At 39.9% G+C, this 25,001-nt stretch overlaps 2 protein-coding genes across 6 annotated transcripts in view; both read left to right on the forward strand.

The window, feature by feature from the left end:
• Nucleotides 1-1,492: 1,492 nt before the first annotated feature.
• On the forward strand, nucleotides 1,493-6,546 carry kbtbd11 (kelch repeat and BTB (POZ) domain containing 11). The gene is made up of 2 exons (XM_028565160.1): nucleotides 1,493-1,949; nucleotides 2,538-6,546. Exon 2 carries the CDS (start codon nucleotides 2,639-2,641, stop codon nucleotides 4,508-4,510), a length of 1,872 nt encoding a protein of 623 aa, XP_028420961.1. The 5' UTR covers nucleotides 1,493-1,949; nucleotides 2,538-2,638; the 3' UTR covers nucleotides 4,511-6,546.
• Nucleotides 6,547-11,166: 4,620 nt separating this feature from the next.
• The window catches only part of LOC114546385 (AT-rich interactive domain-containing protein 1B), a 207,639-nt gene continuing 193,804 nt past the window's right edge, over nucleotides 11,167-25,001 (forward strand). Inside the window, exons 1-3 of one of the 5 annotated variants that reach the window (XM_028565135.1) lie at nucleotides 11,167-11,307; nucleotides 12,223-12,356; nucleotides 14,461-14,543. In XM_028565135.1, coding sequence (XP_028420936.1) covers nucleotides 14,517-14,543 — 27 coding nt within the window. In that variant the 5' untranslated portion in view covers nucleotides 11,167-11,307; nucleotides 12,223-12,356; nucleotides 14,461-14,516. Of the gene's footprint in view, nucleotides 11,308-11,477; nucleotides 11,511-11,644; nucleotides 11,826-12,222; nucleotides 12,357-14,460; nucleotides 14,544-25,001 lie in introns of those variants that run through there. The other 4 variants (XM_028565137.1, XM_028565136.1, XM_028565138.1 and 1 more) reach the window with 4 other exon arrangements.

Raw genomic sequence — 25,001 nt, forward strand, 5'->3', positions numbered from 1 at the left:
GGTCAAGACTTTTTTCCTCTCTTGTAACGCCCACGTCCACTGTTGCACAACCATGTTTCACTATATTGTCAGTTCTAACAAAAAATAGATATGATGATTCAGGTACGAGGTAATGCTACAATCCATGGCACCGTCGGCTTATCCCAAATATGATCTGATCCGATTTTTTTGGTAGTAACAATGCTGACTGAACCTAAGATAATATTTAACTTCCTTAACTGAACACTGGATTGTATTTATTGACTACAAGTAAACCGTTGCAACACTTCAGTCTGCCTGTAACTACCAAGTTACCCAGTTATCAGTTTGTCTGGCGGGGTGGAACTATTGGTCGCATATTAACACAGCACTGCAACTGGAAGTCTTGTTTTCCTTCTGGCCCTGATGTTTCCATGGAGACCACTCATTTTGTGAATCAGTCTTCAGAAAGTCTTTGTTCTCGGGAATACCTAAAACCAACCAGCTGAATGCCCCTCTAATCTCACAGGGCTGATAGTGGTGTGATGCCCTTGCGGTGGCTGCCCTCTATTTTTATATCTGAAGGCCAGTTGTTAAGACACACGGTCTCCACGGTGGAGAGGTTATGGACCCTGGATAGAAAATGTCTTCTACTGCTGCTGCCGCCCTGTGAGGTTGTGCTCAGGGGCATAGCACAACATTCTGGGCCCTGTAGAAAGGCATTTTCTATGGGCCCCTCCCTGCATCCACAGCTATTCATTCTAGCATCTTTTTGGGCCCTCCTCACATAAGGGCCCTGGGTACTCAGTCCCCTTTTTCCCCCCAGTCCGACGCCCCTGGTTGTGCTATTTCTAATCAGGCCAATTCACATGTGGAGTGTTTATGCCCTGTGTGCCTCTTTTATCACTCTAGAAACACTAGAAACTATTCCAACTCCAAGGTTACTTTTCGATGTACGAACCACATATTATTACTGCTTTTACTACACAAATATGCCATATGCTGCATCTTGATTGGTTCAGGTTTTATGTCTCTTATGTAGGAGTTAGCCCAAAATGATGTTGGATCATTCCCAAAAGGAATGTGTGACTCATATTTGCAGAGCATTGTTAGGCTGTCTTGGGTTTAAACCTATGGGTTAAACCTGCCTCAAGTATACACTTTACTTTAAAGAGCAATCATGTCAGTTCTATAGATACGATAACCGAGATGATAAACCGTCTCATACACAAACAGGTGGAGTGCACTTGTGTGTGTGTTTTAGCAGGGGAGTGGAGCTTTTTTTATTTTATTTTTTTAAATTCCATATATTCAATCCCCTGCCCACCCATCGTGGTACCCAGGACAGGGATGATGCGCAAAGGAATGTCGCATCTCTGGGATGCGCGCACAACAGATGGAGCCTCGTGCTCCTGCTGTTGAGTGTAGGGTTAATACCGACTGAAGGGGGCGTGGTTTAGATCAATGATGACCGCCTCACTGTAGTCAACTGTATTTAAAAAAAAAAAAAAAAAAGACATCAAAAATCACTGTCCTGACTGGTCCGAAAGCAAATACCTCTGCTGCCCACGCTGGACAACTAACTCCAGCTTCTTCGAGGAAAAAGACTGAACGGTCTGAACGGTGCGCGGCAGCTCTCCACACTTCCACCGGAGGAAATGAGTTGGCGACGCGCTGATCTGAAGGAGGTGCGACCTGAAATGACTGTTTGATCGTCCCTCTGCCTGCCTCGCCTCCACCACTGATCCCGGGAAGGTTTTCCGTGCAGGAGCGGACGGAAACAACCAGTTGAGGGGGTCGATGGATGAAAGGTGAACGGAGGGGATACACCAGCTGGATTCGTCGGCGAAGTAAACTCATGCCGGAGCCCACAGCCTGGCTGCTTCATCAGGATTGCTGCTGCCTTACGTAACGTTAACTGAGCTTTGTGGAGGGACTGGCAGCAGTCAACTGCTGGTGCCGAGCTGTCTATTCACAGCGAGGAAACGCAGGTAGGTCACATTACACGGGTAATGGACATATACATCCTTATTTCTGGATTTTAATTCGTTTGAAATGAGGTCAACGTAAAATACTTATATTCCGTCTTGATTTGACTACTTGAAGCTGTTCTCTCAGCGTTTGCCCGACAATATCGGGGGACGCGTTAGACAAGAAGTTTTGATATGATTACAAACGCCCTTTCTAAGTCATATTTAGAGATTAATCCCTCCATCGGCGCATCATTTGCGCATGCGCTCTGAATGCCTCCAGATTACCACAAATAATGGACAGGCATGGTGATTATTGCAGTAGGCCGTGCAGTTTACTGCCAAAATAAACACGGGATGGCTTCAGTTTCTTTGCTAAACTGTAGCTGTTGCACAATACACGTTAGTGCAGCTGCAGTTAGTTGACTCAACTGATGACGCATTATTACAGCAGCGTATCACATGGCATAGTTGGTATTGGCTGCGCAAAGTCTTGTTTTACTTTAAATTTCAAGGTTTCCAAACTGTTTGTTATTAGGGAAAGTGCGCCCCTTAGAGAATGCAGAAGTATTTGCAGTCTGGTTGAATTCTCTGTTTCCCCCCGTGTAGGTGAACAGACAGGAGTACAGTCACAAGTTTGTCATCCACTCTCCATCCACTCAGCATGATTGGTGAAGGCGCTGTCTCTCATCGCCAGTGAGCACGTCGAGATGAACGAGGGCCACCGGCAGGGAGGAGGGGCTATCACTGTGGAGGCCGATGTCATCCTCCACGCCGTGAACCCTGAACTTGTCACGCCTTCTGACAAAGATGGAAATGTATGTCCAGGGTACATCCAAGGGTTCCTGCAGGACGACCAGGATTTCAGCCCTCCTGCGGCGTTTGAGAAGGAATACCTGCTGGATGGGAGACTGATGGAGAATAACCACATCGACCGTCCGAAAGGTAACGGCTCCTACATCTCAACAGCTGATCGGTTTCACCTCTCCAATGATAAAGGAGCGCCGCAACAAAATTGTGCAAGCAGTGAAATCCACAATGGCGCCAGAGCTAAAGTGTCTTACAGTGGAGATTCCTCCGTATGCTTGCCAAGCCAAGCCAAACAGGAAACCGATTGGTCAGTCTTAAAATCGAACCTCGAGCGCAGCGACAGCAGCCAGGAAGCTGGAAATACACAGTCTCAAAAAGAGCCTGATTTAGTCATCGAAGTCGGCGGGCAGAAGATCAACGCTCACAAGTCTGTCCTGGCAGAGAAGAGTGACTACTTCAAAGCGCGGCTGTCACGAGACATCCTCAAAGTGAAGGGAGTGAGTTACAAGACTTTGTCTACATTAATAGACTATGTTTACACTTCTCAGATGAACGTTTGCAAGGGCAATGTTGTAGATGTCATCACCGGGGCTAAAATCCTCCAGATCCCCTGTGCCGTCCAGGCGGCCATGGACTGCATGTCTGAACAAATCAGTGCAGAGAACTGCTACGAGATCCTGACCATCGCCAAAAAGCAGCGACTTAGTGAACTGAAGGAGACTGCCTACGGATTCATGAGCGACAACTTCCTGCAGATCCTCAAAGACCCCTCTGTGTACGGGCGCCTGAATGGATCGGAGCGGGATCTGATCCTGAAGAAGAGAATGGAGGGAAGGAAGACTCTGATGGTGGCAGAGATAAACGATGTGTTTGATCGTGTCGGGAGCCGGCCGCCGAGCCGCTGCGGCAGCCGACCACAGAGCCCATTGTCGGTTGGGTCTTTGGAGGAGAATCATATGATTTATTACTTTAACGAAACAGCAAATGACTGGAGACCTTTAACTGCGATGCCTGAGGACATAAACACTAAAGGGTGCGGGATCTGCACCATGTTTAACTACCTGTTTGTGGCAGGGGGGATAAAGGGCTACGGGGACAAGGGCAAGGTTTCAGACAAGGTCTTCTGTTACAACCCCATAACCAACCGCTGGACTGAGGTCAGACCTCTGACCCAAGCTCGTGCCCAGCTAAAGCTTGTGTCCATGGATGGCTACTTGTACGCCATTGGAGGGGAATGTTTGTTTACAGTGGAAAAATATGACCCCCGCATGGACCGCTGGACCACCGTGGCCCCCTTGCCCAAGGGAGCCTTCGCAGTGGCCCACGAAGCCACAACCTGCAGCGGAGAACTTTACGTTTCAGGGGGCTCTCTCTTCTACCGCCTTCTTAAGTACGACGCCAAGAGAGACGAGTGGCAGGAGTGCCCCTTCAACAACAGCAGAAAGAAGTCCAGCGACATGGTGGCTTTCAAAAGCTTCATTTACCGCTTTGATGTCAACCGAGAGCACGGGATCACCGTGTTTAAGTACAACAGCATAGTGAAAATGTGGCACGATTGCGCATCACAGAGGCTTGGAAGTCATTTACCCTTCAGGTGTGCCGTGATCGGGAACTGCATCTACTGTGTGAACAAAAGCCAGACTCTTCAGTTTGTAGTGGAGGAGGAGAACGCCTACTTTGTCGAGGAGACGCTGAGGGCGCCTCTGGAGGCAAAAGGCGTTCTTTTTCCTTTTGTTCTCACTTTGCCTGAAAAGCCTGAAAAAGTTACATAGTGTGTGTGTGTGTGTGTGTGTGTGTGTGTGTGTGGTGTGTGTGTGTGGTCCAGAATAACACTATAAATGTGTCATAATGAAACTGGAATAAGCAGAAGACATTTAATATACTCTTCAATGTCAGCTTTCTATCTCAGTGTGTCATTGCCTGCTTGCAATGGAATGTGTGTATTTGCATGGCAATTTATTGTGTCTGCAGGGTAAAGCCTTAAAAGGAACAGTTTTTTTAGAGTGGAATGAATGCAACAATATTTGTATCTGACCGTAGATAATGACATAACGACAGTGACTGTAGGTTATTTTGTGTATTTCCTGTGTTCAGTTGGGTTTGGTGCACTTTTGTAGTTAGAATAGATATTATTATGAACATATTAACTAGTTGACTGATAACAAAAACAAGTGTTTTGTTGAAAGTTGTATAAAAAAAAAAGAAGAATGGAAGCAGTCGTAGTGCGCCTTAAGAATGATGCAACACAGGTTCTATGCAAACGAGACCGAATATACAGTTGGGTCTGCTGTAAGGCTGTTTAATAGTTATACTACAATGGGAATCTGACTGGGAAGGAATACAGTATTTTTTGTGATTATTCGATTGTTTGGTCAACAAAATGACATGGGCATGATAATAATGAAAACTTAGTGTTATAATTCCACACGCCCCAAGAAGTTGTCTTGTTTTATCCAACTAACAGTCCAAAACCGAAATATGTTTGGATTACTGTTATATATTATAAAGAAAATCCACACATATGAGAAATTGGAAATGGCAATGTTTGTGCCATGTTTACCTGAAAAATGATGAATCTATTTTCAAAGTAGTAGGTGTAGATTATTTTCGTTCAGGTAATTGATTAGTCAATGAATCGTTGTAGCTGTAAGTCGAACGCTGCTCTTCACTGGCTTTGAATGAAACCCGTGAGGTCAAATTTTAGTCAGTAAATCAGTAAATCAAGCCACACAAATATTCTCTTTTTAAAACATCCAAACAGCATGTTGTACCATAAAGTAATTCACGGTACCTTTTAAGTCAAAGCGAATTCTGCTCAGCTCAGTGTTTTCAAGGGAAAAATACAATCTTGCCAGAAATATAAAATAAGAGGCTTCAGGTTTTTTGAAAATTAATTGGAATTTGAACTGATCTAAGTTTTTAAAAGCACATCAATATTTATTTTTTGGATTTAGAATATGCTATTTTGCATACTCACGGGTGTCACAGTTCCTACATTTAGCACATTTGCCAAAGATAAATAACAATTCAGTCAGGCTAAAATAAAACTATCAAACTGACAAAGACTTTTGCTTCTTTTGGGGATTAAGTTCCTTATTTAAAAACGTCCCACTGACAGTCGAGTTAAAAAAAACTAAAGCAATAGTTGTTTTTTTTTAGAGGAGGGGCATCATGTTTGCTGCTAACAGGCACTTTCTGGGAAGTTAAGGGAAAGCGAGCCATTCAAAATACACAAAGATGCATATTTTATCTTTCTTTTCCTGTTTGTGTTTATGGGAACCATGTTCAAGTGCTAGCAGGTTTCTTCCCTGGTCAAATAAGATACTACAGTACTGCAGCATGGTCAGGTCATGGCCCTCACTGTGTCCACTAACAAAATATCCTGCTGTCATGACACTAAGAAACCATGCTCCTCTTGCATCAGTGCACATTAATACAAGTTTTACTCTAAATGTCCTTCTTTTAGACATTTCACAGTATTTGTTTGCTGCTGCAACAACAGTGGGGATTTTGTATGAAAGCTAATGCTGATATATTCTTGGAACAAATGGCTTTTGACAACAACCAGGCAGTCAATGTGACGAGAACAAAAATGGATGTGGTTTTGATATTTTGCCCGCTGGCATCTGTATTTTTGTGAATTTTTGTATGGATTTGGTAGTTTGGGATTTGCTGCTTTGATGGACAGTAAAGTAATGCAATGTTAGACCGTGGCTTCCTGTACAAGGCATATGGAATGAGGGAACAAATTAGCTGTTGGATAATGTATATCAGTCAGAACTAAGTGCTTCAAATAAAATATATTTGTGTCTGAAAATGATCTGGTTTTCTGAATGTCTTTAGCATGATGGGGAATGTGTTATACCTGAAACAGAGCTGCCATCTAGTGGATACCGACTGTAACAGCACCCAGAAATACTGCTGCGCCAACATGAGCTCATGCCCAACAAAACATTTGAGAACTGAAGAGGGATAAAATAAGATCTGGAATCCCCAGGCACTTAGGCCCCAGATTCTGATTCCTTTTTCCTTACACTCTAAACGCTAAACCATCCCTCTTAAGCGTATTCGTTTTGATGATCACTTAACCAGTAGACTGAAATAAATTACTGAGACGATAGAATAAAGTCAACACTTCTTTAGTAACAACATTTTAAAATGTATATAAATACACATGCAGGCCTACATGCGGGCTACACAACTGACACCTCCTTGTGCCTCCCAGTTATGCGCAAATGCTGAACAGTTCAGTCCCTATTTACTTACTCCTCCTGCTCCATGAACCCCAGGAAAGCAGGAAGGTCTGTCTTTACTCCAGTAAGAGTGAAACAGGAACTCCTGTATCATGTCTTCCTTATCTCCTCCACTGTCTTTTTGACTTGGCATAAACACATACACATCCCTATGGGCTATTTCCTGATTAGATAATCAATGGTGCTCTGTGCAATATGTGTGTAAACTTGATTAGATCATTACCCTTACTGTTAACACATGATGAGCTGGTAGTGACAGGCCACATCAGCATGAGACAGTGGAAAAGTACAGAATACCCCAACAGGATGAGAGACATTGGCTGTGAAACAACTGTCATGAGTGTGGAAGTCATGTGAGAAGCCATATAAGAGGTACATGACCCATAGGTACGCTCCAAGTCAAAGTAATATCCCTAAAGGTGTGTCATGTCAGTTTTCATCAATTCAAGCCTAAAAGATATTTTCCTCACTTCAGAACTTAGTTGGCTGTATTTTCCTTACTAATACATATACAGTAATTGTCGTAACACTCAAGGGAATTTCCATGACAGTAGGTCATGTAAGTTAATGTAAACATAATTATGACAAATCCAGCTTTTGATAATTATATTATTTCATCCCAGCTATGTGTGTATTTAAGAAGATGACAGAGCTCTTAATTACAAGCCAACCGCATGCATCTTCAATAGTTTAAGAGTCAAGTACTTAATATGTGACAAAATAAAATGCTGATGGAAGCCCATTGCCACCACCTTCATTTTTTATTTTCATCACTAAGTGTTTTTTTCACATGATTGTGACCTATTATCTTACATTATAATGTTTTTATATATCATCAATATGAGTGATTGTGTCTAATAATATATTAGTTTATATACTATCTCATGAGAATACAGACAGCATCTCACAATGACAACTTAGTATCATAATTATAAGAATCTTTCTCACACTTTCCTCATAATAATGACATTATCTCACAGTGAGAGATCGATATTATGATATACTAATTCATAATTACGGGAAGCTTTCTCACGACTCAAACAATTCCCATAATTATGACAGTCATCCGTGAAAAAGTTTAAAGAAAATAAATGTATGCCTTATAAGTCAGACCAAAATGTTGCATTTGTTTATTTAGCTATAGCTCCCGATATGCATTGTGCAAATAATTCTCCCATCCTGTCATTTCTTATTTTTTTTTATGATCAATTGTTTATTATTTTTATATTTTTCAACACACAACATACAGAACAGCCAGCGCTGAGCTATCATTTTCTTGGTCGCGGTTCATCCAGCTAGCCAAATTTTCTCTCCCAAGCACTAATTTAGAGTCATCATTAAGTAACAAAACAATCAGGTCAGTAGGAATTTGACATCCTGTCACATCAGATATTATTGATGTTGTTTTATTCCAAAACTCATGCACCTGTTCACACTCTCAGACCATGTGCAGGAAAGTTCCAGTTTATTCAGGTTCCATCCTGTCATTTAAGAGTTTACTGGAGGGTGCTAATTCAAGTTGTTAGGTTAACAAGTTGTTTAGATAGCATGTGAACACCGATTTTAGGGCTGAGAAGTCACAAGTTACAGTAAAACACAACATGATCACATCAATAAAGAATGCAATAGAACATCATAATTGCATTGACTAATTGTATTATGAATTCACAAAGACGTAAACAGGCAGACATGTTGCATGTTGTTATCCCAAAACTGTAGATGCTTGTAGTTGTGTGTAGAATGAGACATACAGTGACTTTTTCTATCCCTGCATCCAAGGAAGGGGTTAAGTGAGACAACTGTATTTTCAAGCCATACATTATAACTTTTGCTAAACAGCAGCCACAGGTGGCAATTACAGGATAATGGGACATAACCTATTCCTTCATTTCCCAAGATTCCCGTAGGGTGAGTTGCTTTAAAGACATCATCATCAGGTAACCTGACTGATAGCAAAGATGGGAAAACAAGCAGAAACAACAAACGTGTCTCCATGGTGAGTTAACCCTCCGAGGTCTAAGGGCATTTTTACATATCTTCTTATATTATAGTCTCCTTTTAAGGGTATTTGCATATAACCTGATCCCTGTGTGTTTCATATCAAAATGTGCAGAACAAACTCAGCTTTCTGTACATTGACGCCCAAATGTGTTCCAGAGAAATGTATAGATAGTAAGAGATAATTTGGCCCCAGCGAATATATTTCTCAAATCTCTTGTGAAAACATACATACACTCAATTGTTTGATGCTTAAAAAGGGTTTACAAAAGTCTTGTAATATGTGGCCGGATTGGCTCAGTGGTAGAGCAGGCCCACATATACTGAGAGGTTTATACCCCAAAGTGAATTGAACTGAGGAAGGGTGACTTTTATTTTCCATTTATTCAATTCTTTATTTGTAAAAATGACTGTGTGGTCTCTTTTTTTCAAAGGTTACATAGTTGTGATTTAAGTCACGTTTTTGAGAACTGTTATACTTGTAATACTATACACAAAATATTTAATTTACATACATAGCAACCATTGTATGAAATAAGTCAAGTTGACACATTTTCCTGTCTATGAAATTGAACTCTCCAATATAGATTTTGTCTCTCTTTCACCAGCCCACATCACAACTGAGGCCAATATCGCTCATATTCTATATCAATAAAACATCCCTCAGAGTTTAAAGTATAGTATGATCCAGTTTGAACCCAGAACGTTAAGAGTAAATGGAAAACCATACCATTGCAGTCAAGGCAATGAATATTTGTTTAATGCAGTAAATAGACAGATATTTGTCTTGAAAGCAGCGGTGCAGAGGGCATGTAGCAGACATTTTACTGAACAATGAGGAAAAAATTGAAGGGTGGAAGTAGGTTTTTAGAAACATTACATACAGTGCAATGCCTACTAGTTATGTAGTACTACATGACAGTATGTATTTCACACAGAATGTGAAAACATAATTTCACACCTGTCCACATGCAGTGGTGATTAAAACCAAAAAAGTATTTTTGGCTAGAAAAGCTTCAAAAATCTGACCTTGTCATGCCTCAGCAGCAATGCCATCACAGGAGAAGTCCACAATCTCAGTGACCTGAACATGAAAAACAATGCATAATTTCAGTGAGAATGATATTGAGTATGTTGTGAATACCTTTGCATATTTTTACACAGTCAATGAGCCAACACAGCAGAGAGATATTTTTCTTAACTTAAAATTTTATTCGTGGTGCTTAGCATATACAAATTGCTCCATGGCTTTCTAGAAACAGTAGCAGATTTGAGCAGTAAGATGGTGTGCCAAAATAAATGATTAATTTAGTCATTCATTTAGTAACTAAGCAAATGCAACATCACCACAATACAGCATAGAAATGACATTTAATATTTGCTTCACAAAGGGACTGCTTATTCCAGAGGTATTATATTGAATTGGTTTATATTGAACAAGTGTTGCTTCTATTGTGTCCCCTTCCTGTATTTCTCACTATGTTCATGCTTTCAACACTGGAGGGCAGTATGAGCATGATGTAAAAAATGGACATGTCACAGCTGCACCCTTTTCCAACCATGCTCATACTTGTGTAGTGTCATACACCAGACAGGTATGAGCCATATCTGGCTCACATGCAGTTTGAGTTGTGGCCAGATTGGGTTATGCTGCTTATGGGTCAAATGGTTAAAACACTCAAAATGACCTCATAAAACTGTAGGGTTTAGTTCTCCTAAGCTAGTTTACCAAACAGTATAGCTGTGATTAGGTGTTCTATAGTTAGCTATTATATTTGTTTATTAAATTGATTCAATTTTGATTTTACATAAGAAGATTTTAGTTTGAAGTGGGAATATATGAAAAAATAATCTACCTTTATTTGTTTTGCTGAACCATTTTTGAATAATTAAGTTATTTCATTAAAAGTATAAATGATGATTTCTTTCAGGGCATTATTATGATTGTCAGCTGTGGAGTCGGTACATTAAACAATAATGTGTTTTTCTCAGGTTTAAATTAAAATGAGTTTAATAGTGTTGTTCACTTGTTTTATTTTATATAACTTCAAATGCAGAAGATCTAGCTAGATTAATTAAGAAAAAAGAAAACACTCAAGAACCTTCAGCCTGTTGCCATGGAGCTAGGATGATTGACATCCCCTCTGCCCCCTGACGTTTGAACCGGTGCATGCATCCCGCCTGCTTCGGGGAGCTAGCTACTATCTAGCGAAGTTTTTTACCAGTTTCCAACCCACGTAGTGTATATATATTAGACTGTTTTTTTTTAAACGGAGAAAGAAAACATCACTTACAATAATGCCAGGCACACATGTTTTGTGAGTGTTGATACAAGCAAATTACACCCACTGTTTGCCTAACATCATAGATAGCTAGCTAGCTATATGACTTAACGTTACTTGGAAAGTCCAGCTGCTAATGGAATTAGCATTAGCTTGGTGTAATGTAAACTAACGTTAGCTGGCCAAATCCATTCTCTACTTAAGACCTAGAGATGCGGCTGAAAGTTCCGAAAAAGATAGTAAGCTTTGAGTTGAGGTTATTTTGTCAGATGTCGAAAATATTAGGCTAAGTGAGCTAAGACATGCTAACTGGAGTGCTGTCTGGTAAAAGCCTGATACAAGGTTAAAGTTAGCTTGGTGTTCAAGAAGCATAGCAGCATAGAAGCATATTGGAAATTGTATAAAACAACTGATAGAGGATGGTACCCAACGTTAGCAGCAAAGATGTAGCTAGCTAGCTAGTCACCACAATTTATCATCGTTGCAAGAGAACAAAATGCTACTTGTATATTTCGGAGCGAAGTTAAGAGAGGGAAATGTGCTTTTATTTGGGGGTAGGTTTGGTTTCAAAATGCTAACTTTAGGTTAGCTAACGTTATACTGAGATGAGAAGTTGGTCTAAAACGGTATGTTTTTTTTTTTTTTTGCTGCAGTGTTATCAGTTTAACATTAGGTGAAGAGCCGAATGCTCTCATTGCAGTTTGGCTGAACCTGCTATATGTTGGATGTGGTGGGAGCATAGTTGCACTTCACTCACTGTGATTTTTGGTTGAATTAATTGGCATCCTGTAACTAATTCTCACCTAACCTTAACCTTATACTGCTGCATAAAACTGTCACCTTCGAACTCCTCATTTAGGCAAGAGACTCTTTAATTGCTCATTATGACTTACCATTTAAGTGTTTCACATATTTTCTTACACTGTCTCCCGTTTGTCTTGCTTTCAAAAGCCCACAGGAGGTGTGAAGTTGATGTTGGCTATGATGATCTGGTCTCCAACTTGAAACATGACTAATTTTTTGAGAACCTCCTGGAGGTGATGAATGGGGCGATGTGATTATCCAGTATGGCCAGCAAAGCAAGGGTATGCATTTTGTACATACTTCATCCACCAAAATGGGGCCTTCTTTGGAGTAAGCAACTAGCCCCATGTTGCAGTCTTCTTTAGTTCTCTTATGGAATACTAATTATGTTTGCATAATTGGTTTTAGTCATTTAAATGGGGTGCTTGTTAAATATTTTTCCCCTGTTTTCACCTACAGCTAAATTTAGCTAACAAGGTCTGTCTGAATCTGAACTGCTTTGTTCAAAAAACAAGGCATTAGTGCTTTAGACTTCAGAGTGCAGTGTCAATTGATCTTACATCTTGAAATAATGAAGATACAATGTTTTTTTCAAATTTTGAATGTTTTTGTGCTATGCTGCTGAACATCTTTGAGCAGCTTCTTTTTGTGTAATGGCAAAGAGATGTAAAAAAAAAGAAGTGACATTTTGTTTTAATTTCCATGATCTGTGATTATGCTCTTAAACAGCAAACTTGCACCCCTTTAAAGAGACAGACTGAAAAACGTTAAAGACTGGAAATTAGAATTACCAGAAAAAAGGAATGGCCTGGGGAGAAGCATCATGTAATATGCTTTTCCATATCCACCCCGCATTCTCTCATTTTTGCCATTTGAATATACACAGAATTATTTACACCTTCAAGGCAACTCGACTGAACTGCACATCAGTCAATTAGTAAATCAGAAATTTTCTGTGATTCCAGTTTAGCGTAGAGTCCTTGGTTCCCTCTGGTCCCCCCCTTTTTAGTCTACCATCCTGACAGTGACAAATTACACCTCTGCTTGGCGAGATTGAAAATTAAAAGCATTTAAAGTTGCTCATGCATTTATGCTAATGAGAAATCCAGATATGATTTGCATGCGAAAGAGGCTAGTCTGAGAACTCATCATTGCCCCCACCACCTCCAGTCTTTCCAGCATTTCTTTAGGCTCTGTTTTTTTCTTAATATGTGAGCGAAGAAAAAAAACTGTAATGCGTAAACAGTCTCAAAATGTGACATTTTATATGGCTGCGTTTCATTACATACAATTAATTGTATTATTGACTCTAAGAGGGTCTCTGTACAGTATTTATGATGCAGCCTTCCATTGGTACCACCATCGCCACTCAGGCAAATTGGGTCATTGTGTCTGGCGTTGTCACATCACACCACAGGAGGAAACACTACCAACATAATGACATTGTGCAGTTACTGCTCATGCTGTCTCCTGTCGATTTGGATATGGACTGTTAAATACAGGATGTTCCTACTCGTATAACATTAGCAAGGCTACATTGAAATTATAAACATTATTCTTAAGCTTCTAAAGTTTAATCTTAAAATGTTTGGTCAGATGATAAAGGCTTTGTTTTGTGATAAACATGTGCAGAACACTTTGGAGCCGGAGGATTAAAAACACAGGGCTGATTTGTTTTTCCCAGTAAGCTCCATCCACGTCTCCTTCTCAAAATATCAAAGCACACGCTTCCTTGAATTTGTTTGTTTCACAGTTACTAAATCATTGTACCCTTGGAAACAAGATGCATTAATGAAGGTGGAAAATGAAATGGGACTTTAATTTGTTTCAGTGTTCATAGCTGAGGTGAAATGGATTAGCTTTGATTGAGGTGTGAGATGAAGAAGGAAAGCGCTGACATGACACTTGTATTTGTCATCATGTCATTTCAAGGAGGATGCTGCACCAATTATAAATACGGGTACACAGCAATTAAAAGTGGTAGTATTCATTAATAATTTTATATTAATTTTTTCAGTGGCCTATGAAATGATTGCCACTACACAGAGGCTTTCCAATTATGCTGCTTAATTAGAAATGCCAATATTAAGAAATAATTAAACTTGGGAATACATTAAGGTTGTCAGGAACACTTAAAAAGTTACAACCATCACTCAAATGATGTTTTCTCTAATATGTTTTGCAATGATTTATTCAATAAATATGAAACTTTGATCAATGTGTGAGGCAAACCAAACTGGATAATTAGTAAGTTACGTGATGCTTTTTTCACAGGCACTGTTCTCAGAAGCAGCATCCATGTAGATAATGCAATCTTATCAAAGAAAAAAGTGAGAAGCTGCATCCTTACTTTTAACTCCTGTCCTCTTTTTTTTATTTTTTTAGAGCAGTTCCTGGCCGACAGCCTCTGGAAACTGTACTTGCTAGAGGTCACCAAAGAGATGGAGGAAGGATCCACTAAATCACAGGTACATAAATCTGTTCTCTTAAAAAAAAAAATACATTAACGTTAGGCACCAGTAAAACGTGTCACTTCACCTGCAATCTTAAGAATGAGAATGAAGATACACAATTTGGACATCAACACAATATTTAATTTAAAAGATGTAGATGTTTACTTTTTTTCTCCGATTGCTAAACAACAGTGGGCACAACTGGAGTCACATGTGCAAAACTCTAACTACAGTCTGCACTACCAACAGTCACCTGAGCTAAACAGTTCACATCTCCTGCAAAACAGGTTCAGTGCAGCCAAACACTATGCACAAGCCTCACTGAGATAACACACACTGTTACTCAGAACACACTGAGGGTAAAAACACTAGCATCAAACACCAATACAGAAATTACAAACTTTTTCATCTTTACAGTTTGAACAATTTGAGTGACTTTTACACTACTCAGTAGTTTATTTAAGGACAAAATATAGATTGTATAGCATACCAATTTTTACATAAGGTAAAAAAGAAGGAATAAAAATCAGCCATTTTCTTCAATATAGTATTTTGTCTTTAGTAATTTATGGAATTACTGGGGAAAAAAAACTAAAGGTACATAGGTAACAGTACCAAAGAATAGTGTGACTAATCCTGCCTCGCCCCAGCATCATGTGGCAAGTTTTCTTTATCACATTGGACGTCTGCATCATCTCTAAATAAAAATGAATGTGGTGTTTCTATTGCTTTCACCGCCATTACTTTCTGGAAAACAGTAAGAACGCAGTTTTACTATTGTAAAGATATAGTGTTTTTCACTTTTTTTATAGCTGTGTACATAACCTCAGACATCTTACCTGGACATATTGGTATCTTTGCTCTTTTACCTGTTTCTCTCAAACGGTATAGTGTATAATTGTTTCATTCTTATTTTGTGTTTGTATACAAAAAAAGGCTGTCTGAGCGTTCTCTGTATAAATACCGTATATGTTCACTAACTAGTCTAAAATAAGACACCTACTTAGGCTTTCAGCTAAAATTGCAATCAGCAGTGTTTGATAGGCACCAGACAGAAATCTATTCTGTTTTGAATGTGTGGTTAACAGTTTTGACAGCAGTGTGTTAGCATTTGAACAAAGTGCTGTAAATCTACAATGTTGTGCACGTTGTGGTTAAAGTCATGGGATAAGTGTGTAGAGTTCTGAAAACTGTGTTCAAGCAATGAAAAATGATGTAGAGTTTGGTCCACATGAACTGCTGCTGTGCAGACTGTAGTTAGAGTTTTGCACATGTGACTCCAGTTGTGCCCATTGTCGTTTAGCAATCGAAAAAAACTGTAAATTGAGATGTATTGTGCTTGTTTAAATGGCATGGTAAGAACAGAACAATTACAGTGTCGATACACACCTGTTAAAAGTCACCTGCAGTTAGTCAGTTAAATGATAACCAAGTTTTTTTTTCAATGACACAGTTTCTGTTGCATGTTAATATGTATACAGTACATTTATGTGTGTATGTTAATCTAGTTTATTGAACAATCCACAAAGAATTGTCTGTTATTTAATGAGATAGCTTTACACGTACTGTATATGTATTCTAAATATGTGTGCTTGTGTTTGGGCTGCCTTTTCAAACTAAATTAATTGAAACAATCTTCATTGAATTTAAATTAAATCTCCCTTTCTCTTTAAATAATACATTTTGAGTCAGTACCATGGATTTGCTCCAAACATTTAAATTATTAGTTCATCAGTAATAGGGTTGGGCACCAAACTCGGTACCTTTTTAGTAACCGACCAAATTATGTCGGTACTATCGAGGACCGATTCATTTTAAATTAAAAAGTGCCAAATTTCAGGTACCCATGAGCGCGAGCATGTCTGTCCTCTACATGTTGACGAGAGCGGAGCTCTGACACACACACACACACACACACACACACACACACACACACACACACACACACACACACACACACACACACACACACACACACACACAGAGCTGTGGTGTGGACGAAGCGAAACAACGTCAACCTTGTTAAAGTCATAGTGAGTCACGGCAACGCCGGTAAAGCAGTTGCAAGTGTGGTTACACTTTTCAAAACTCCACGCAGACAGCGTATTTTAACGGCAAGGTGAAAGCTGTCACGGTATGGATAACGTTAGGCTTTCTCTGTGACAGGCAGTCACCACTGTGTTCACTATACCCTATTGACTGACTGACAGGCTGATGCTGTAGGGCAAGGCAACTTTATTTCTATAGCACATTTGAGCAACAAGGCAATTCAAAATGCTTTACATAAAACATTTAAAGGTCCCATGACATGGTGCTCTTTGATTGTTTTTTGATAGACCTTAGTGGTCCCCTAATACTGTATCTGAAGTCTCTTTCCCAAAATTCAGCTTTGGTGCAGAATTACAGCCACTAGAGCTAGTCCCACAATGAGCTTTCCTTAGGATGTGCCATTTCTGTGTCTGTAGCTATTGAGGAGGAGAGAGGGGGGGGCAAGGTGGAGGGTGGGGGTGTGGCCTTGACCAACTGCCACTTTGCTCGTTTGAAAGCCATGATGTCTCTCTCTCACGGGTGGGGCCAAATTCTCTGGGCGGGCAAAGCAGAGAAAGGGGAGGTAACCTTGCTCCTTATGACCTCATAAGGAGCAAGATTCCAGATCGGCCAATCTGAGCTTTCATTTTCTCAAAGGCAGAGCAGGATACCCAGAACTCGGTTTACACCTATCACCATTTCTAGCCACTGGGGGACCATAGACAGGCTGGGGGAACGCATATTAATGTTAAAAAACATCATAAAGTGACATTTTCATGCCGTGGGACCATTAAGAGCAGTTTAAAAAGAGAGAGAAAATAAAAACAGGCTAAAATAGAATAAGATACAAATACAAGAATAAAAGATGTAGTGTGAGAAATGAGTAATGATTAGATAGTTTGTAGGGAGGGGAGAGGGAGGTGTTTTATTTTTTGTGCAAATGCTAAAAACCTTGCTCTATTCATTTTTTTTTTTTTTTAACATCGTAGCTCTAACTTTTGTTGTACTGACAGTGTCACATTCAGTACCTGTGGATAGGGGTGAGAATCACCAGAGGTCTCACGATATGATATCATCACAATACTTGTGTCACGATACAATATTATTGCGATTTTAAACATATTGCGATATTCTGCTATTTATCGCAAATTTTTACCAATTTCAAAATATGTCCCCAAAAGGAAATTTTGTCAACATCTGTTTTATCTAAAAAGATACATTTCTCTGTTTCTTCATCTCACTTCAATTTTGTTGCTGCAAAATGGGATTGTCAAGCAGACAGACTGACCAACACATATATAATAATAGATCGATACTTGCCGTCTGTGTATCGATACAGTATTGCCACAGAAAATATCGCGATACTATGCTGTATTGATTTTTTTCCTCCACCCCTACCTGTGGAGTTGTTCAGTTTGTCTCTCCATATTAAAAGCATCAGGAGACCCTTGACTTATTTGTTTTTATCTTGAGAGACAAACCAATTTTTAACTGCCTTTGATCATATGAATACATTTTCATTCCAATATAGATCTTACAGCTGCATATTGATATTAGAAGGGCAGAGTAATAATCAAGTGGAGCCATCACCTGTTGACTGCAGCGGAAGCTAACTGAAAGAAAGACTTGAAAGCATTTGTACCTCAAAGCGATGGCAGCCTCTAATGATAGGATCGGTTTTGCCACAGCACGTTGGCCACATTTCCCTCAAAGCCTTGTGTGACAGCTCTTTAATTGGACCGCTTCGTTCCCTCAGTGCTGTAAAATGTTACTAGCCAGTATGGCTTGACTGTTGGTATAATTATTCCGCAGTATACTCTAATAAAATCAAGCAAGACAAAGTTGATCTCAAGAAATTCTGCACGTCTATTTATGAATACAGGCAATTTCATGTTCATTTGGACCTCGATATTCCTCTCTGAGACTTACTGAATCATTTCCCCCCCTAATCAAGTGCTAACTGAGCACTCATGCATGCAGGAGAATGAAGAACTCAGTCTCCTCGGTGTTACAGTTCAAGCAATGTTTTGTGCCTCCATCGGAGGATAATTACTAAAACCATGTCCGATTACCTTTGTGTATTGTTTCTCGTTCTTCACGTCAATAGCAGAACGGATGTTGGAGTAGTTGTGAGAATTTTAAACTCCTCATCATCTAGCCTACTTAAATAAAATGTGTGCATTACAAATGGAGCTCCACGAGAGGTTGCAGTCTTGACCTTGATACTGCTGACATCTCTTTCAGTCCGTCTCTTCCTTGTTGCTCTTGTTTTCCCCCACTGAACGCAAAGAGTAAAAAGACCCTTGTGCACTAAAGCCTATACCAGTCAGATGAGAGAAAAAGAAAGTGTGTGTGTGTGTGTGTGTGTGTGTGTGTGTGTGTGCTCGTGCTCTAGCCTGCGGCTGCAGATTAGCCGTGAGAGCCAGAGGATCGCCCCCGCTCTCTGACAAATGAGAAAAGCCACAGTGGCCCTGGCCAAAGTGACAGGCCAAATGGAAGCAATTCCTCCCGAGGCGGGGGAGAGCAGCTGTGACCAGGGCCTACTATGCCACTCTAGACAGGACCCTATATGTGTGTGTGTGTGTGTGTGTGTGTGTGTGTGTGTGTGTGTGTGTGTGTGTGTGTGTGTGTGTGTGTGTGTGTGTGTGTGTGTGTGTGTTTGCCTGTGTATTGGCTATAGAGACTTAAAGCCCATGTTGCAGTGATGTTTTGAAATGGAGACACATGGATGTGTTAGCTGTCGAGGTTAGCTCGCCGAAGCTGCTTGCTGGCTATGCAACGTTAGCTAATGTCCGCTTGCATACGTACAGACTAACTATAGCCAGTTAGCTTTGTGTGTAACTTACAAAAACCATCTCGTAGGAGCGAAGTTTAACGTTTCATTCAATAAAGTTATGGCACAAAAGGAGCACTAACGCCACAAGTCTGTTGACAACGTGGACGCAGATATAGGAAACTCCGAAGGCAGTTGTAATATTTACCTAGCCGGCTAGGCTAGCGGTGTTGCGCTAACGTTAGCAAAACGTCGGCGTAGCGTTAGCTAGCTGTCTAAACTTGTGAAAAGCTGAACAGCATCCCCATCCAAGTAATAAATAAACACCAGGCAAATATGTTGTTACTGGAGCTAGTAGGCTACCATCAAAACATGAGATATCTAATCATGATATAAATCATATGTGTTTACAACGATCAGGGGATTTCACAGGTGGGACTGGCAAGTTAGCACATAGCTAGCATGATGCCTTGTATTTTCTAGATCTAGATAAGTTTACCGGTACTTATCTGAACTAAAAACATGATCACTGTCACTAATATAAATAAAACATTAACTTTCACTTGGTGCTATTCATGAACAGTAAAAACACATCTTCCTCATCCCAGTCAGTCACCATAGTTCTAGTACTAGGATGATACACGTCTCCCCAACGTGACGTCATCACCGAATTGCGGAAAAAAAACACTAATACCAAAAACGACAAAAACCTGACAAAAACTGGCCTTTAACACTATTTGGAGACATTTTTAACAATGATATACATATATTGAGTGCTATATGTACCTATTAGTCAACAGTGGTGGTTAACCTGCAACATGGGCTTTAACCCATGAGACAATTTCTTTCCTGGCGGCCCCCATGAAGCGGTGTGTGTTGCTGACCTATGGGAAACCCCATCGGGGGGTGGGGGGGATGCATTCATGTTTATTCCTGGTCATGGTTGGTGTTTAGGATGTTCGACATTTTACATACTAATAAAGAGCAATGCCAAGGTACGTCAACTCAGCCTCACTTTAGAGCCTTGTGGCTGTTTGAGTAATTAACACTGAGCCCTTGATGGATTAAATGCAACCCTGATGAGATTGACTCTTTCTGCTGCCGTTAGCATAGTGACCTGCTAGCAACAAGACTCTTTCAGGGGGCAAGGGTAGCAAGGCGTGATATGAGCAAAGAAATGTGGAGGGTGTTTATCCCAAAACCATCTAAATAAACAAGACCGATGGATGTACAGTGTTTGAGCGAATAGGCCTAAAAAAAATACTAGCTCAGGGTTGAAGGCTATTCCCACCAGCGTGTTTTGTTTTGCCTTGAGTTTGTTATGGCTATCTGTCAAGAGATATATCCAAACCTGGATCTACACCTACACATGTCTTACCTCCTTGTCTTTAAATCTCTCTGTTCTCCCCTCTTCTACTTCTCCTATCACCCAGGGCCAACTGGATCAGGCTTCACTTTGACACAGCCATCATAATTACTCCACTGCAGAGGGATCAATTACAGCTGAGCACCATTATTTCGAGAACGGAGCTAAACATTAAAGTTTAAAAATTCAAAATTATTAAAAAGGCGTGCTCTCAGGGACACATACAGAATATTTACTGTTAACAAATAACTTAATAACTTCACTCTGAATTATTAATTCATGGCTCACATTGGCTCGGCAAGACTTGTCTCATGGTTAATATCTCTGCCTTTATACATTGTTAAATATGCATCACTTCTTGACTACTCTATTTGAGCACTTAGCAAATCTGTCAGAGCTTTGTGACCTTATTAGAAAATCTGAGCTGCAGTTTTGGCTGTTGACATAGTGATTTAAATATTCTAGTCTAAACGAATGCTTTGTTTATAGATAGAGAAAGGGATGCGGTTTCTTCTGGCATAGCTTGATACAGTAGATCACTTTTACTATGAGGAATGGCTGTCGTTTAAGCAAAAATGTCCTCAAGTCAGCTTTGTTTGAGTTGCGTCGGTGCTAATGAGGTGGCTCTGATTGGAGCACTTACCAATCCAGCAATTATGGGTCATGTTTTTGATGGATTAATCAATAATTCCACTTGAACTTGAATTAGAATATTATTTGACATAAAACCAAGTACCTTGGCTCATGAAGGTGCAGGTAATATAACTGGAATGTTTTTTTTTTATTTTTTTTATTGAATAGCTCTTCTTTTAGTCTATTTAGTTTCCTTGCTCATAAAATCAATATGGCCAAACCAGACTTCTGGATTTCTTGGTTTTGATGCAGATTTGCAGTCTATAAGCTATATCCAGTCCTTAAGCCAGTTGCTGCTGATGGCACTACTCATTCATTACCTCAGGGTATGTACCCAGAATATCACCAAGGGGATTTATTTTCCTATTGGCATTTATGCTCAATTCAAGTTGTTGGGTTTCCACGAGATTAATGTTATTGCTGACATGTTCTAATAGCCATTGCAGCAAGCAGCAAACATTATACAATGTTGTCCATTGCGGGTTACACATACAGTTGTCCATGAAATGCAAATACCACTCTATACACCTTCCTCTGTTACAGGAGGTATGAATGGAATTTAATGGGCCAGGGAAAGATTGAGAATCAGGAAAGTACAGGTGCTTGCTCTTTTAGCCCCTTCCAGCTGAGTGAATCAAAAACAATGTGGCAGAACCTGAAATAGTTCACAGCTTTAGAAAAGTCCCCAGGGCCCTTAAATTGGCTCTCAGATGAGGGAAAAAGAAACCATTGCCCTTTACCTCCGAGGTTGCACGTCATCTCTCTGAAACTCACTACTGGGCAGATTAAGGTCAAGTAGACCATCCCCCCCCCCCTTTTTTCCCCTGTTCTCTGAAGGGAGCAGAGAGAGGGCAAATAAAATGATGACAGGGAGGGATTGAGAGAGAGTGAGCAAGGGTAGAAACTGGGATTTTGAAGGTCTTTGAAAAAGGTTTTACACCCATCCCTGGTGGTTTTCCTCTCTCACTCCAAGAACTGTGTTGATAATGGCTGCTTGTCAAAGAGGATGAGCCCACCTGCTCTTTGTAACTCAGTCCTGCTGGTTCAGCTCATAGCCTCGACATAAATATGAAAGGAACGCGATTGGGGGTTAGTGGTCCTGGGTTTTGGATGTCATGGCCCCTTAATGTAGCTGTAAAGCTAACAATATTCTATGAAAGGGCACTCAAGGAATAGAGACATGAACATTAGGAACCTGTCTGGTTCCTGCCCCTAAACTGCTTGAAATCCAGTAGGTCAGCCTTCTAAACCATGCTGACCCCACATTGTGGAGATAACCTAGACCACTACGACGCTACCACCAAATTATGTCATAATGTACCCACTCGTCACAGATGATAAATCAATGAAACCAAAGTGGCAAGCCTGCCAATTGTAATTACCGAATCAATTGACACACAATTAAGTCTTTTTGTTTCAGTGGATTGTCCTGTCAATCAGGAAAGAGCTCCTGCACGTTCAGTAATGTTCGAGTGAATGGCATAACATTTTGCCTTTCCATGTCAAGGGCACAGTTACGAAGTCTGCTAGCAATTAGGAGCTATAATGTGCTGAGTTGAGCACGGCAACAAAATAGGCAGCAATTTCTTCTGCTCCTGTTGAAATTATGCTTATCAGGTACCTTGCCTCAGCAAAGGTGAAGGGTCGTCCCGAGTAGGCAGGCAGCATTTCTCCACATAATTGAGAGAAGTTTGGATTTAATTGTATAATTAATCTTGTCGAATTAAGTTACACAGAAGTCCGACCCCTAAATTAGGCAGTCTGGAATATTTTAAATTGCCTTAATGTGAAATCTGGCTCCAGAATGCACTTTGTTCTCTCCTGATGGTATGAGGTAAGTTTTTATCCACGATGAACACGGCATGCTGTAATAACCTGTTAGCAGTTCTTATCACGTCGTTCCTTTTATATGATTAATTTCCTCAGAAAGTAATTGCAATTTCAAAGAGAGCCTCATTTTTATTGTATAGCTTATTGTGGGCCAGTGAAGAGTAAATATATAGACAGAATTCATGGTAATGCTCATCAAATGAATTTGAACATAAGTCTACGTTCTTGACTATTGATCTTTTTGATGAGGGTTTAGTTCTATAGTTTATTGTTCAGTTGTCCTGCTTTGTTCCCCATTTGTTGATTGATTAACATATTTAGTTTGCATTTAATGCGACTCGCTCTGTGTGCCAAGTGGATTAACTTGACTTTTGGATTATCCCGAAGTATCACAGTTCAGAAGCGATTGTGTTATCTGTGATTGTGGCAGCATTAAGGCCCAAGGTTAACAGTAACTAGCACCATGTCCATGTGGTGGTGATGAAATGAAGGGAGGCACAAAATAATTTTCTAAGTGCAGCCTTCAATTTCCTTGTTCTAATGAGTATTTTATTATCTCATGACTGTTATTAGCTATACAGTATTCACATGCTGGAAACTGTAAACAAAGGGACTTGTGCCAAAAACGATTATTTGATTAATTGATCAACAAAAAATGAACTGACAACAATTTAAAAAAAATCAATGAATTGATTAAGTAATTTGTCTATTGACGATATGACTCTCTCAATATGCAGACAACCACTTCAGGTTAATTAAATAAACCATATCATCTGATATGTTTTTATGGCTCCGTGCCGGTGACATCTGTGGCCGAAGGCATTATGTTTTCAGGTTGTCCGTCCGTCCCGTTCTTGTAAATGCGATATCTCAGGACCCCCTGGAGGAAATTCCATCGAATCTGGCACAAACAGCCACTTGGACTCAAAAATTAAATGATTAGATTCTGATGGTCAAAGGTCACTGTGACCTCACATAACGCGTTTTTGGCCATAACTCTAGAATTCCTACGCTAATTATGACATTTCACACAAATGTCTAATAGGGTAAAAAGATGAAGTGATGACTTTTTATATCCAAATGGTCAAAGGTCAACTTCACTGTGACATCATAATGTTATGCAAAAACACTTTTTGGGCCATTATTCAACGCCATAAATAAGTAACAGAAGGGGAGACATTTGGTCGAATGCAGAACTGGCGACACTTTTCTTGGGGGCCCGCCTTTAAACTGTGGTGATTGTATAGATCTTCTGTGCTGCCGGGTTGAAGATGTGTGAGAAGCATTCATTTTTGGCCAGAAAATACACTTACTACATTTTATTAAATTCCTTCAAAGTTTTCACTACATATGTTTTATGATTCTGGACAGACATGAATGTAAACTACAACTTGACTGGTTGGCGGTGGCATTCAACCGCAAGGCGGTATTTCTAGTTACCGTTTGATATGTTTTAATTGTTTTATCTACTGTAATTGTACACTTTTAATATGTCTACCTAGTACTCTGGAAAGCAGTATTTACGGGGTGGATTGTCCCAGTAAAATAATGGATGGTAATGGATTGAATTGAAACAAAATTGCAGAACGTTCAATGGTTTTACCTTCGAATTGGGAGAATCTTTGTGTTCCTCTCTTTTATATCATTATAAATTTAATGTCTAGGGGTTTTGGGCTGATTATCGGGTACAGTCTATGTAGCTAATTTAGTAGCAAAGTGTAGCACAATTCTGACATTTAATAGATTAGTAGATTCATCAATACATCAGATTAATAAGTATTGAAATTAATTGCTAGTTGCAGCCCTTAAAGAGACCCAGGTTTCCTTTCAGTAGTGTAAATGA

Source organism: Perca flavescens, chromosome 20 (genome assembly GCF_004354835.1).
Source record: "Perca flavescens isolate YP-PL-M2 chromosome 20, PFLA_1.0, whole genome shotgun sequence".
Classification (NCBI taxonomy): Eukaryota; Metazoa; Chordata; class Actinopteri; order Perciformes; family Percidae; genus Perca; species Perca flavescens.

What these genes read in the sequence shown, in the direction of transcription:
- kbtbd11 (XM_028565160.1), top strand. Translation starts at nt 2,639, where the DNA reads ATGAACGAGGGCCACCGGCAGGGAGGAGGGGCTATCACTGTGGAGGCC.